The sequence below is a fragment of the Neovison vison genome, chromosome 2 (genome assembly GCF_020171115.1).
Source record: "Neovison vison isolate M4711 chromosome 2, ASM_NN_V1, whole genome shotgun sequence".
Lineage (NCBI taxonomy): Eukaryota > Metazoa > Chordata > Mammalia > Carnivora > Mustelidae > Neogale > Neogale vison.
This window is the reverse complement of record NC_058092.1, coordinates 205,751,436-205,766,810: the sequence shown is the minus strand read 5'-3', so window position 1 is coordinate 205,766,810 and position 15,375 is coordinate 205,751,436. Positions and strand designations below refer to the sequence as shown.

The window sequence follows — 15,375 nt, the reverse complement described above, 5'->3', positions numbered from 1 at the left end:
AGGGAATGAATTTGTGCATCAAGAACTGGTGCTAAGAGTGGGAAATAGGGTTAAAAATAGTGATACAGACTAAGGGACCAAAGCAGGTATCTCTCACAGGGCCTGCAGCACATCCTGTCAGACTGATACCAGCTATGTGTGGCTTGCTTAGCAGTTAGATTTATTCTCAGAAATGTGCATGGGGAAAGAGTTGGGGTCAGAAGTAGAAATCTTGACTCCAGCTCATTTAAATTATCTGCTTGGCTCAGAATAAGTCACCTAATACTTGTAGAATCTTGGTTTCATTATCTATAAAATGGCAGGAATATGATGTCTCTGTGGGATGTTGAGCAGCTCAGGTAAGAGAAAAATGAATGTGAAAGTATTTGGGACTTGCGCAAGTATAATTGGATGATGCTACTAGTGCCAAATAGTGCTTTAGTTAGGAGAGCAAGTTTAGAGTTTATGTACATGGTAAGGTCTGCTGGAAGGAATGGTGCCCTCTAGAACAGGTTTACAGTTGGTTGCGAAAGAATGCTACTGGGACTTGTCCACCTATAAGAGGGAGACTGCGGCATGGCATTCACTAAAGAATGGGGATATTGAGTCATAGAATAATCGATGCAGAAGAAGCAGGATTTTAGCAAGTGTGACTGTGCCCCTTTATTTTTCAAATTCTGGGGCCATTACCAAATTTTTATAGCAGTTAACCAACATGGATAAGGTCAGGAAAAAGAGTAAGGAACCTTTGTCAACTTTAGTCTGAATTTAAACAATATGGAGTGTCTGTGCTTTGTGGCTAGGATGGGAGTTTGCGAGTATGCAGTGCTTCATCTGAGTAAATAATGAGAACGCTGAGGTAACTTCTCTAAGTCTCTTTGGAATAGCATGTGATTAGAGAGACTAATCCCAATATGGTGGGGTCAGATGTCTGAAAGGTAAATGGTCAACCTCCGGAGAGCCTCTGTCACTGTAGGAGAGAATTTGAAATATATTTATATATTAAAAAAGGCAGAGGGGTAGAGGTCTGCATAGAGATAGTTATGCCCAAAGTAGATTAAGAAGCTGTTGAATTATCAGAGAAAGACAATTATATGATCTCTCTGATATGAGGAATTTGAGAGGCAGGGCCGGTGGGGGGGGGATGGTGAGAAGGGAGGGAAAAAATGAAACAAGATGGGACCAGGGAGGGAGAAAAACCATAAGAGACTCTAAATCTCGGGAAACAAACTGAGGATTGCCGGTGTGGAGTGGGGTGGGGAAGGATAGGGTGGCTGGGTTATGGACATTGGGGAGGGTATGTGCTATGTTAAGTGCTGTGAATTATATAAGACTGATGATTCACAGACCTGTACCCCTGAAGCAAATAATACATTATATGTTAATTTTTAAAAAAGAAGAAGAAGCAGCTGTTGAATTGAGGAGAGGAGAATGGAGATGAGCAGATGGGCTTGTGAACCTTGGAAGGGTCATGTTCCTGGCTCTGTGGGAGAAGGAGGGTATTATGCCTTGTCAGGGCAAGCCTTCACCAGGACTGGACATCTTTTGAGAAGGGAATGAGCAGTGGCAGTTGCAGATGGCTGTGGTATGTTGATTGTTTTCCCTCCAAATACGTGTATTACCCTGGGCTTGAAGGACTTTTGAAAATAATTAGTGTAATTATCTGTTTTGGAAATGTTTATGGGCAACTAACTTTCACTGTGTTTCTACAAATTTCTGCCTTATTGCAGTTTTCATTTTCTGAACTCAAGTGAAGAGGTTTTATTGGAGCTTGGTGAATTTTGAATGGTGGCTGCTGATCACGTATTTCTTTAACCCAGGCATACTCAAAATTTCCAGCAAAAACAATTTAAATATAACGTAGGATGGGAAACAGAAAAGTCCCCAAATACCTGTAATTCTAATGAACTGGATCCCATTTTGGGTTCCAGCTCTTTTGGCTCCATTTTTGAAACCTTCTCTTTCTTGGCTTCAGTTCATATCTATCACTCCCAACCTCATTTGGCCACACTTCCCCACCCAAGTTTCGGTACATTCCACCTCATTTTGGATGCTCCCACAGAAAGTGAGAGCTGGGTTAAACTATTGGGAGTAAATGAGGACCTTGGCAATAACTCAAGGTAAAGTCAGCCTTTGGAACTCATTCACCAAATCTTCTGAGTTATGGCTCTTTCTTGATTTTTCTGCTTCTTAGCTTGGCTACCTCTCAGGATCCTAGTACCCTCATTCTGTTGTTTAGTTCTCTCTGGTCCTCCCTGGATTTCTCTTTGGAAATATACAGTGTTCCAGAATGATCTCACAGATTTTCTGTTCTTTGACCTTCTCCCTTCCCCCCAGTCAAGCCCACATTCCCTTTTTGTGGATTAGGTTAATCAGATTGTTTTCCTAATACAGAGCCTGATAGCAAGGTCCCCTCTCACCTCTCTAAGATTATGTTTGTTTTTTAACTCAAACAAATCCCTAATCAGTGGGCTTCAGATAGTATTAGGAAGACACTTTTGGTCAGTGATTGCCTTTCATTTATGAGCACTCAGCCTACCCAATGTATAGGTCTGATCCTGAAAGATGGCAGAAGACACTGTATTGATAGCTTGTTTGATTAACTTCTCAGTCCCAAGGAAGGGTAAACAAATTGTTAAGAGCAGGAGTTACTGCAGAGCTCCTAGCTATGTGATTTTTTCCCCCTCCTCCAGCAAGAGAAGTTCCATTGCTCAGATATTCTAAGCATCCCAAAGGATAGCTGTGTTCTTGCCCAGGCTTCCAGTGAAGCGGACAGACACTGTGACAGTGGTTTCTCTTGTCAAAGTGACTCCACTTTTTGAACATATAAAAAGGCTGAACCTGAAGGTTCAAAATAGCAAATTGATAGAGCAGGAAACTTGCCAGAGACTAACGGAGATAAGGACTGAAAAACAGTAACCTTGAAGACAGGGTGTGGAAGGAGATGTTTATGGTTCTTACCTTCTAAAACACTTTGGCCAGAGATGTGGCATAGTAGGCACTTTGGAAGGAGTATCCTAGAAGTTTCCTGCTTCCCCCTCCTTACAATTTATAGCATAATCATAATTTATAAATATCCTGAGATATGAGAGATTGATTTTGCTATACAGTTGACCCTTGGACAATGGGGTGGGGTGGGAGTATTAGGGGTACTGACCCCCATGTAGTTCAAAAATCCACATATAACTTTTAACTTCCCAGGAACTTGACCACTGATATTTGCTATTGCCACAAGCCTTAACAATAACATATATACTTGATTAAACATATTGTATGTTATATATACTGTTATACCTTATTCTTACAATTAAGTAAGCTAGAGAAAAGAGAATGTTACTAAGAAAATCATAAAGCGCACCTGGGTGTCTCAATTGGTTAAATGACTGCCTTCGGCTCAGGTCATGATCCTGGAGTTCTGGGCTCAAGTCCTGCATTGGGCTCCCGGCTCGGCAGGGAGTCTCTTTCTCTCTCTCTCAAATAAATAAATAAAAATCTTTTTTTAAAAAATCATAAGGAAGAGGAAAAGTGTACCATACTGCCTTTATCAAAAAAAAGTATTCATATAAGTGGACTTGCACATTTCAAACCTGTGTTGTTCATGGGTCAACTGTATATTTAAAACTGAATTTTGGTTATTGCTCAGGTAACATGATCATCCACTCAAAATTTGAGAAAAATTGAAAAAAAAAAAGTTGAGCGCAAAGGAAGCTGGAAACCAGCTGGAGGCTGGTTTAGTTCTTTAGTTTTTAATTCTGTCCAATCTCTCTATAATTCTGGTCTTTCCTACTCCTGTTAATATATGAGCTAACACTTTTAGTCCCTCCTCTTTAGACACACAGACAGTTCAGATCCTTTTGCCTGGGACTAAAACCTTCCCAGTGTGACTTAAAGTTTTTTTCAACCTTTCTTTTTTCTGCTTTCCTCCTGAACCCTATATTCCAGTTGACTGAAATATTTCTGTTCCTGTCTCAATTTCTAATTGCTACAGTTATTTTAAGATGCCTCTCAAATGCCATCTCTTTCCTGAAGCCTTCTCTGATCACTACACCATCTATAGTGACTCACACCTACTATTATAGCTATCTCCAGCCCACATTCAGCCATCTTTTCAAAGTAATGTGCCTTCCTTCCTTTAGACCATGTTTGAGTGCCAACTAAGGATAATTCATTAGAGCTGATTACTATGAATTGGACAAAATCCTGTCTTCAGAAAGTTAAAGTATAATGGGTAGATAAAAACAAATATATAAATATATGAACCTATAGAGCCTGGCACATAAAAGTTTTTCAAACATTTGTCAAATTAGGAAAAATAACAAATACCATGAAGATAAAGATTAAGTGCTTTGGAGAGTTTATACCTACCTGGAGTGAGAAAGAAAGCTTCTTGGATGACGTGTCATTGGAACTAGGCCTTGAAAGTTGAAAAGGGTTTGGAGATTAGCCAGGGGAGAGGTGGAGCTATGGAATTGTGGGAAATGGACATTGCAGAGAAAGGCAAAAGTATAAACACAGAAATGAGAAACTGTGTAGAATGAGTGGAGAACATTTAAGTTGGTTAGATGAAGCACAAATGTATGAAAAGGAGCAGGGGGAATTAAATCAGGAAGATAAGTAGGGGCTAAGTTACAGGGCTCCTTGATTAATGGCTTCAGCCCTTGGGTTTGTGGTATATTTACTTAAACTCTTTCATTCTCCACCTACTACCTCCTAAGACAATAACTATAATTTTATCTTGGCTCAGTCAAATCAGATTTGTCATATCCCTCTTTAGAAATCTTCAGCATTTCTAATCTTCCTTCTTTATTTATTTGTTCCTTTTGCTCTAAATTTCATGGTTTGGGCACCTTCTATCATAGGAATTTCTCCAAAGGAGGAACTTCTCCTCTAAAATGAGAGAAATACCTCTTGTAAATAATAAAGCCTTCTCCTCTCCCCACTCTCTGAATTTGCATTTGAGTCCAGAGTTTCTTTGTGTTTGAATCTTCGGACCTATTATTCCTTTTTAGGAGGTCTATAAGATGCTGCAGTTTTGATATACTAAAATAGTTTCTAGTGGTCCCCTTAAGGGACCATATTTAGTATTTTTCAGAGTGTGTTCTGAAGAACACCTGGTCAATCAGACACTTGTCTCTTGAGAGCATCATTGCCAAAAGGTTTGCTCCTAACAGTAATAGATGTCATTTGTTGAGAATTTTGTGCATTTTATATCCATTTTCTCCTTCAATTAAGCATTCCATAGGCAAGAACATTTGGGAAAAGTTGATATATTAAGGTTCTGAGAAGTCTTGCAGTAAATAAATTTGTGTAATATTTTTTAATCCAGCATTTATATACCTGTTTGGGGATTATACATGTGAAGGTTTTGGTGGAATTAGTATTCCATGAAGCTCATTCAAAGAATAGGCTTCTTCCCAGGAAAAACTTAGGTAACTTGAGCTTTTATGTGTATATTACTCTCAAGAGTTTTAGTGATCAGCATGCCAGTAACAACATCCTTGTCCTAGTACCATGGAGCTGGAAATACACATTTGTGCAGACATTGGACAAAATTGTCTGGCTGCAAGAGCACAGTTGCTTGAGGCTATGAACCTGGAAGTTAAAATAGCTGAATACAGTGCCAGTTCCTTGCTAAATCATTTTCTTCAGCTTTTCTAACTGCTGATTTTGTTAGTAGGTTTAAGAAGAATCTACCAGTCGTTTCTTAATTGAAAAGGAGCAGAATGAGCTTAGAAAGAAGAGAGAAATTAATCATTCACAAATAAAAATGCATTTTGGCTTGTTCAGGTGACTCTCAGGAAGCATGGCTGGTGGCCAAGTAGCCTGAAGGACAAGGACTCTTGCAGGCACAGGATATCATTGCATTGGAAAGAGTATCTATATAGACTGTGGGTTTCAGTTCTGACTTGACTTTACTTTTCTTAACTCTTGTTTCCTTATCTCTAAAGTAGGGGTAATGTTTACAGCATAAAGTTATGGTGAGTTTAAGTGTGACAGTGTGTTCAAGTGCCTAGCACGGTGGGGTAGTGTATGTCTTCAAAAGTGCTAGTTTCTTCTTTCTTTCAAAAGGAAATCATAAAAAAAAAAAAAAAAGGAAATCATCTATCGTGCTTATATTTTCTAAATGATGTAGGAGTGTCAGCAGCGATGATGAGCACTGGGCAATTCTGATCACTGAGTAGATCACCGGAGTGGGGGGACATCAGAAATTTGCGCTGATTAGGCAAGGCCTCAGGGCTCCCACTGGTGATCAGACACACTGTATTTCCCTATCCCAGACAGGTGGCTTTCAGTGGACTGAGGATAGTGATCTGGGAGCTGTAGAAGGGCAGTGGCTGGACATCTTGTGGCATCAACGTCTGCCCCGCAGAAAAACCTTTGTTAATTCACCAGAACGCTGAGGAGCACAGAGCGCTCACTCTGTTGGGTGCTTTGCCAGGCAATTGGGACCCACACAGAGATATGGTCTCCCCCTTAGAGGACCCTAGAGCCCCGGGGGAAGGAAATAGATATGTAAATATCAAGTGAAGTAAGGAGTCCAAGGTGCTATGAGAAAAGTTTTATAAGGAGTGGCCTAGGGTGGGGGCTCAAAGGCAAAGTGGTCAGATATTCCTGAAGGAGTCAGGAAAGCCTTTAGAGAGATTTCCATCGACTCTTCCAGTTACAAGTATAGGTATTGATCACTATATTTAATTGGTAATTGCTTTACTAAGTCAAGCACAGAGCAAAGATGTAAATCACCCTCTTTAGGGCAGTTTATCAGGGCAGTTCATGCATGCTTGGTTTGGGTATTGGGTGCCCTTAGGAAAACAGTATGCAGAGTGCTATTTGAATTGTTCAAAAGTAGCTGAAGGACTGAAAGCCTGTGGTTTCCCTACATCAGGCAGGCTGTGCAGCTTGGTACAGATGGTAGGGAGTTCTTTTTTGTACACGTTTCCTGACCCTGATGGTGGACCTGGAGCATTCTAGGAGGGCATGAGAGAATTTCCCGGGGTTACTTTTAGCTTCCTATCTAGGAAGAATCCTGCCTATTTTGTTGAAGCTCTCTGGGGCCTGTAATCTGTTTCTATGTACGGAGTGGGAGAAATAGTTTGAGTCTGAGAGATAGTTTTCTGCTTAGAGGCCTGGTGGGATTCTGATTGGAGGCCCCAGAGCAGCCCAGAGTAGAAAACTCTTATCAAGAGCAATGAAACCAATGAACTATTAGGTTGCTCTCTGGCCACTTCCCCCAGAAGATACAGGGAGGGTATCTCCTCCTCTCCATTGGGTGGAGAGCAGCACTTGAAAATAATAAGCAGCATCTAAACTCCTGGAAACTGACTCACCTTTTTGTTAGGGAGTTGTATGGTAGAAATTAGGTTGAGGGGCGCCTGGGTGGCTCAGTTGGTTAGGCGTCTGTCTTCAGCTCAGGTCATGATCCCAAAGTCCTGGGATCGAGTCCCGCAACCAGCTCCTTGCTCAGCAGGGAGCCTGTTTCTCTCTCCCTGCTTCTGCTCTCTCTCTTGCTCTCTGACAAATAAATAAATAAAATCTTTTTTAAAATAATTAATTAATTTTTAAAAAAGAAATTGGGTTGGGGCGCCTGGGTGGCTCATTGGGTTAAGCCTCTGCCGTCAGCTCAGGTTATGATCTCAGGGTCTTCGGATCTAGTCCCACACAGGGCTCTCTGCTCAGCAGGGAACCTGCTTCTCCATCTCTCTGCCTGCCTGTCTGCCTACTTGTGATCTCTGTGTCAAATTTTTTAAAAAATTATTAAAAAAAAAGAAAGAAATTGGGTTGAAATGAGATACCAAATATGAATGTTCTTTGGAGAATCCAGACCGTAATTATTGCTGTTATGGTGTTAGTTTTGGTGGTTAATAATAATAAAAAAATAACCCCTTTCAGCATGGAAGAGGTAAAGATGCCTCACAAACCACAAACTTGTTTATTTGTGATACTGTGGGGCACTCCAGTCATTCTGTGAGGTCTGTGATGCTTAAAATAGAATTGCTGACAGCTGGGGTGGGCCTGAGTTCATTACCCGTGCAGCTGAGCTGTTGCAGCTGTATGTCAGGGGACCTAAGTTTAGCTGACTCATCCTGGCCATCAGAAGAGCAGCGATGTTGCTGGTTGCTCGGGAGAGCAGTCCTGATGTTTCTGCAGTATTGCTTTTATGATTCATGTAGATTGAAAGGATTATATGACTAGGGAGAGAAAAATGGAGACCTCCTCCTGAGTAGGAGTTTGAAGGGTATAGAAAAAAGAAAGAGGAAATGGGGGATAGGGAGGCTACACCATATACTTTATGGGAAATTCAAGGGAAAGAAAACAGCAGGAAAGGGGTTTTGATCAGGTAGTTTCCTGTGCTGGCCACCAGATTGCACTGTTGACTCTGAACAGTTTGGTTGCTTTGTGGCGTGGTCTTGAGATGAAGAGATGAAACGAAGTGCCCGATGCAGTAGGACGTTCCTGTGTTGGATGTTTGTAACCTAAAGAGGTGGTCAGACGAGGATGAAATATAGGTGAGATGTTCAAAATGAGCTCAAGATACTGTTATTTACTAGTAGATAAATGTCTAAATTCTAAATAGTGGTCTAAACAGAGACTTCTAGAGCCATAGGGTGGCTTGGTCATGTGTAAAGAATTAAAGCCCTAAGGTTTATGTTAAAAAACTGTTCTTACTAAAGCTATGTGTTTTCTTTTACCCAGTTATTAAAGATACAATAAAAATGTATTTTATATTGAATTTTTACTTAAAGGCTTTTGCATATTTTTGATGAGATTAATTTCTAAAAAATCTTATATCTTCTTGTCAAAATAAGTGACCCACACTCTATTTCTTAAATTTTTTTTCCTAACACTTGGCCTGCTCTTATCCCTATGAATGACTATTAATTTTACATAACTGACACTTCGGTTTTTACGTAGGACTGTAATTAAATATTTTATTCTTTATTGGTATCAAAATAGCCAAACATCTCTTTTGTACAGTTTAGTCAGAAAGCTTTCAATTTTTTGAGCTATTATTTATATTTACTATGCTCTTAACCACTTAAAGTTAATTTCTATAAGAACAACCCTTTTAGCGCAATAGCAGGAAATAGGTGAAAAAAAGCTGTGATTGGAGTGAAGTTTCTACATTTTGTTCAGTTGGTTCAGCCTCGTTATGCCGTATTTTGTTACATACTAAGAGTAAGATATAATTGGGCAGTATTACCAAAGTGTGGATGTTAGTAGTTGTTATGAGAAAAATTTTGGAAATGCTGGATTAAACAATATTTGAACAGATTTCTTTACTGCAGAATTTCTTAGGGCCTTTTTTTTCTTTTTTTTGTATTTACTCCACCATGGTTTTTGTTTTTAATTTTTTAATTTTTTAGTAAACATACAACGTATTATTAGCCCCAGGGGTACAGGTCTGTGAATTGCCAGGTTTACATACTTCACAACACTCACCGTAGCACGTACCTTCCACAATGTCCATAACCCCACCAAGGGCCTTTGTCCATAACCCCACCAATACACCAATGGGTGCCATGAAATTCCAAGAAGGAAGAGAGCCTGTAACTTTTCCTAAACACTGCATGTATGACAGAACAACCCTATAGACCTGCTGTTCACAGAACATACATTGGGAATCCTTGAAAAGGAAAATGAGTGCTTTCAGTACTAACTGTTGATATGATTAATGTTACGTACTTTTAGGCTTCTTGAAGTCTGTTAGAGACACTCTATGGCACAAATTGATATATTAATAGCACCACCTTTACGTTGTTTTTTGTCTTTATCCTTAAAAAGATTTGCCTTTTGGAGATAAACAATTATTCAAGGAAGATTATTAATTCAGATTATTCTTAAGAATTAAGAAGCAAGTAATCCAGCCAAAGAGTAGGTTTCACAATCCTCACCAGAGCTTCCATAGGAATACATGCTTAAAAAAGAAGCCAAGGAAAAGCCATTTTTGTTTTTTCTCTCATGATTGTTTATGAAAGACAACATTCCGTTAGGAGCTGTGGGGTTTACTAGAAAGTAAACCTTTCAGTCAGAGATCATAAGTCTGAGGCCCACAAGATAGATCTGGTCTGCCGTTAGTTTGGTTTAGCTGTACAGGGGCTTTAACATTTTAATTCTTCCTCAGCATAAAATTAAAACCTTGAAGTTCCACATAAAAATCTGAATTTCTAGCTACTTTTCAAAAATGGAAAAATCTGGCAACACATTCACAAACAATAATTACTTGCTGGAGCTGAGAAGTGTCTGCTTCCTTTAAAAGGAACATTTTACTCCCGGGTGTCTTTGCCTGCCTAATGACTAACTGTTCTGGTGGCTGATTAGTCTGTGCTACCTGTCCATCCCTATGGACATTTGGTTTTGCGTAACCCCTACTATGAGGATATGGCATGGCTGAAGGCCAATGGGCCATGCCTCTTTCTAGAGTGACCTTTTTAAGCAAATGTGGTCAGGTTCCTCCAGGAAGGAGTGTTGGAATCACTGTCAGGCTCATGTAAGGGAATTTCCACCCTCTCTGATGAAGTCCCTAAACTCCCAGCCCTCGGGATGTTGAGGCTCTTACCGCCCAGAGTATAGCCTATTTGACAACATACTGGAAGCGTTGTTTCACACGTACACTCAGTGATGCCTATATATGTAAAGGTTGTTTTGCTGGGGGAAGTTTATATTGAATTAGAACAGAGCTCTAATTTCATCCAGTCTCAAAAATAATTATTAAATAAATGAAGGTAATCAAAAAGCCGTTCTTTTATTTGTATTCTGCCCCTTTCTACAGTATATTTGAGTCAGTTTAGAAAGCATGGTATTTAAAAGGTAGAGAAATACCTACATATGTAAGTGAGGATCAGAAAATATATTCAAAGGGTAAGTCAGAAAGATAAAATATAGGTATCAGGCCCTGAGGGCTGAAAATAAACTTTGAAGGTGGAGAACATGCCTTATGTGAGAGCGAGCTTATATTTCAGAGGGAAAACAGAGTGTGAATGGAACTTCCCAGTGCAAACAGTACCACAATATTACTTTTTGCTTAGCGTGTAGAATGTGCTGATGTTGGCCTATGTTGACTTTCTCTGATTCTGTGGTGGTGGGAGCTCTGAGAAGCTATTTTTCTCGTGGCAGCTGGGAAATGCAGGTTCTGTGAATAGGGTTTAATCATTACTGTCTCTTGAGTCTTCTTCCTGTATTTTTACCTAATCTATAATACAAGAATAGCTAAGGGAATGGGTTGTGTGTGATGTAACAAAGCAAGGGTGGGCGGGAGAAGAGGCAGTAATGAAAGCTCTCAGTGGGAAGGTTTGCGATCTTCTGGGGAGTTTTTCTGAGCAGCAGTAACCTACAGCTATTATAGAAGGCTGCATTTTCTGTACTTCTGATTAAATGAAACCACAACGCCATGAATACTACAAGGGAATTGTTTTCATTTGTGAAACAAAGTGACCCACAATTAAATTCAGTCATCACTAAATTATTGGAATTGCCTTTACCAGGTCCTGAAGCTGCCTTAAATTTATCAAGGATGAGGCTGGAAGAAGATAGGGCTCTGTGTAGAAAAACACAGGTCCTATGTTTTTGTTAGTGGGGACATTAGAATCTTTGTTCTTACATTATGAAGAAATTATGTTCTTAATTAAAAATTAGTAGTGGGCCCTCATGAAGGAATTTAAAAGTGGTGCTTTATGGTATTCGTGAATCCACCTGTGTGATAAACGTCAAGGGAATTTGGTCAAATAGATGAAATATTAGATGAAATAATAGATGAAATATTTGACCAAATAGTAATATGGTCAAATAGATGAAATATTTCAAGAGAAGAATAAGGGTGTTTTTTTTTTTCCACATGATAAAGGTGAAGCAAATGCTTAAACGTCAGCAGAACTGAAAACAGGTCCACATTTTCAGGGTCTGTGGAAGAAATGGAGATTTTACTGCTTCTCACAAACTAGTGAAGGCAACAGTGTCATAAATGGCAAAAGGTTGGGGAGGGGCTGAACTTAGCAATCATTAGGAATCTGTGGGCTGTTTCTAACTGAGCAATGCCAGTTCTAGAGTTGATTCAAGGTGGTTTGAAACTGTAATTGACAGATGTACTACCTTTCAAATGAGAGTACTTCTAGATACCAGTCAAGCCACATAAGAAATCATTGTATGTGTTTTTTTGCATTAAGTGTTGACAGTTGAGCCATGGGGAAAATGAAAAATTGTGTTGATACTAAGGAAATGAAAACTCAGCTGTTACGTTTCCTATCCTATCAGAGAGACTGGGAAAGGAGAGGTATGTTCCCTAAAGATAGACATTGGTTCTCTGCTTCTACCTACCTCCTTTCCCAGAGCACTTGCCCGGCTGAGTAACTGGTTGACTCTCAGGCAATACTGACGCTCTCCTTTTGGTATAGGAGGGTTTTTTGTGTGTGTGGTTTTGTTTTAAGTTATTCTTTGATGATTGAGTTAAGGATTGAAAGGAATATGTTTTAAGGTTACAATTCTGATGAAATACCTTATTTTTTGTAGGCAGGAAGTCAGAGTACCAGTGAAGAGATAGTACCAAATAGAAAGAAGTATGTCCATAAAGATTTCTTTTTCTACTCTTTGAAAAATAACTTCAATTTCTAGGCTCACCTTTATTTAACCAAACTGGTTTAAGAAAATCAGGTAAATCAAAAATAGATAACACTGTGTGCTTCAGTATTTGACATTGCTGGTAATTCCATGCTAACCCGATGAGTATTGATTTGTGTTAAACCTATTTTTGAAAGATGAATGTTTCAATTTTAGGGGTTGAAAAAAAATTAAAAGCCAGACCTACAGATAATTTTTAGAACATATTCCTCATATTCCTGTTCCCTTTCTATAGGTGAGCTCTTAAAAAGCTAAGTGCTCAGCTGTGACAGGTTATAAACAGTCTATCATGTGTTAAAATGGATCCGATTCAAAACCCCAAGTCTATCTCTAAAAGTCTGCCTTTTTTCAAAACCACGGGTGGTTTCTGAAGGTTTCATGGTATGTCTTAGAGTGCTGAGTAGAGTACCTGTAAGTAGATCCCCTGAGTTCTGTGAAAGGCACCTAATGCAGATAACATAAATTAATAACTGGATTTTGTTTGGGTTATGTATGTGTAAAATGCACAAATCAGCGGGTTTGTCTTTAGTCACCTTATTCTCATTTGGGGTTGATGGAAATGAAGTAAGGACCAAGTAAACGACTTTTTTTCAGGTGCAAATTCGACCATGGAACCTAAGTGACAGTGACTTTGTAATGGATGGTTCTCAGCCTTTGGACCCCAGAAAAACTATCTTTGTTGGGGGAGTTCCACGACCCCTTCGAGCTGGTGAGTGGAAATAGTAACACCACAACAAACAAAACCACCAACAACAAAATCCCCATTGTATTTAGTCTTTAATATTTTCTAGGTTTCTGCTCAGCTATACACAACGTCCAAAAAGAAGTTTCACTGAGCTAACTCTTTCAGGATTAAACTTTTTCTCCCCAAATGCTTTATTTTCCTATGGTACGAGAGTCAATTTCATTAAACTGTTATTTTGAAAGGATGAATTCTATTTAGTGTTCTCAACCACATATTTTAAAAATAATAACAATACATTTGGCAGTGTGCATTCTCATGCTAGTCAGCATTGTTATGTGTGACAGAGAAAGAAGTCACCCCATCAGAAAGCTGTCCAGCGCAGCTGTGTACCCCTCAGTGACAAGCCAAACCACTGCTTAGGAATTGTGTCACTGGGAAGCAAACTGAACTCTTCCCAAGTGAAACAGATCCCCCCCTTTTTTTATGCACTTTGAAATATGAGTGATGTTCGAGCATCTTTATTACGACTTTTTAAAAGCTTCCCTGGTTTGTTTTCTTTTTTAAGTTGCTTTCCAATGACAAAATAATTATGGGCTGAGATTGGGCAGAATCCTAACTGACTGGGGCATTTGAAGTGATGCTGAGCCGATGACTTCAGTATTTAAATCCAAAGATAAATCTAATCAGTTGCAGAACAGTGTTCTACCAGTAGAATAGAATAAAATTATTTGTAAGAACGAAGTTCTTAAAATGCTTAAAATAAATGAGTTTATTTTTCAAAAGTAAAATGAAAAAATAAGGTCACTATTGCCCTGTAGTTGCAAAAGTGCAATGTTTTCTCTGTTATTCATAAGCAGGCCAACTTAGTTCTACCTAAAAAAGAGAAAGCAGAGACCATTAAAATGAAGTAGTGAAAAAAATAATTATACAAGAATTATAAAAAAGAATTCCAGCTATTTGTCTCTGACTTTGATGACTTCTTAGTTCTGAATGTTCATCAGCTTTTCTAATGTATTTATTCAAATCTCAACTAGGCCTATCTAAAGTTATATTCATGTTTCCATTTTGAAGGACTTTAAAACATATTAATTGTGATTATGAAGTTTGTAATTTTGCAGTTTTCCAGAAAGTCAAATATTTTTAGGTCTTGTTCTCACTCTAATGGAAAACTGGGTCCAGAGGAAGAAAACCAAGCCGCAGAGATGCCTCCCTTTTATCAGCTGTCAGAATAGAGTCTAGGAAGGGCTAACACAAACGTGAACAGCATCATGAGATGAGGGCAAATGTAGCCCTTTGTTTCTAAACTGCTTGTGTTTAGGAAAAAAAAATGTGGGTGGGGGAATGGAATATTCTTTTTCTAACTGGTGTTATGTTTAGGAGGAGAGAGGGAGAAGAATCCCCTTTGATAGTCTTTTAATCACGTATGTATTCTAAAAGAATGGACATTTATTGCTAGCATTCTAGTTATTCTTTTCTTTTGCAGCAAACTACAAGTACAAATTAGTTTTCATATTCTGGTCCCTCTCCTTTTTTTCTAGTTGGGAATCTGAAAAAACAATTCTGAAAGAAAAAGTCCCATAGTTATAAAAATAACAGAACTGGGTTTAACTTTTTATGTCTGTTTTTAAGTCACAGACACAAAAGTTTAAAAACTAAATTCCCTTTTTTATTATTCACCCTTTTTACTATTCTTCATAAGATGCTCCAAATCCTAGGATTAGGCAAGAGTTAAATTTAGTTGTCTAGTCAGAAATGGGATTTTGTGTTCTCTACCTAGACAGTATACCTTTTATAAGTCTCAAAGTTCTCTCTCTCTCTTTTTTTTTTTAAAGCTAAGTTAAAGCTTTTTGTTTTAAAATGGTTTTGTTTTACACTTGAGTGGATAGGAATCTACATTCCCTTCGTCTCTTGAGAGTGTTGCCCCATGCCAACACCTCCCATAAGTGTAGCTGGTTTCTAGATGGCTAAGCAATCTATATTAGCATCTCAGCATTTAACTCCCTCTCCAAGCCTTCCAGACTGGAATCCATGTAATCTAAACAAAAAGAATTAACCTCTGCAGCTTTTATCCATTTGCAAAGAACTGGGTTTCTTTGCAACAC

The 15,375-nt window shown here is 38.8% G+C and overlaps 1 protein-coding gene across 9 annotated transcripts in view; it reads left to right on the top strand.

Moving 5' to 3' along the window:
* The window catches only part of CPEB3 (cytoplasmic polyadenylation element binding protein 3), a 190,517-nt gene that overhangs the window by 144,056 nt on the left and 31,086 nt on the right, over nt 1-15,375 (top strand). For all 9 annotated transcript variants that reach the window (XM_044240103.1, XM_044240101.1, XM_044240100.1 and 6 more), the window contains one exon: nt 13,183-13,297. In XM_044240103.1, coding sequence (XP_044096038.1) covers nt 13,183-13,297 — 115 coding nt within the window. The remainder of the gene's footprint in view (nt 1-13,182; nt 13,298-15,375) is intronic.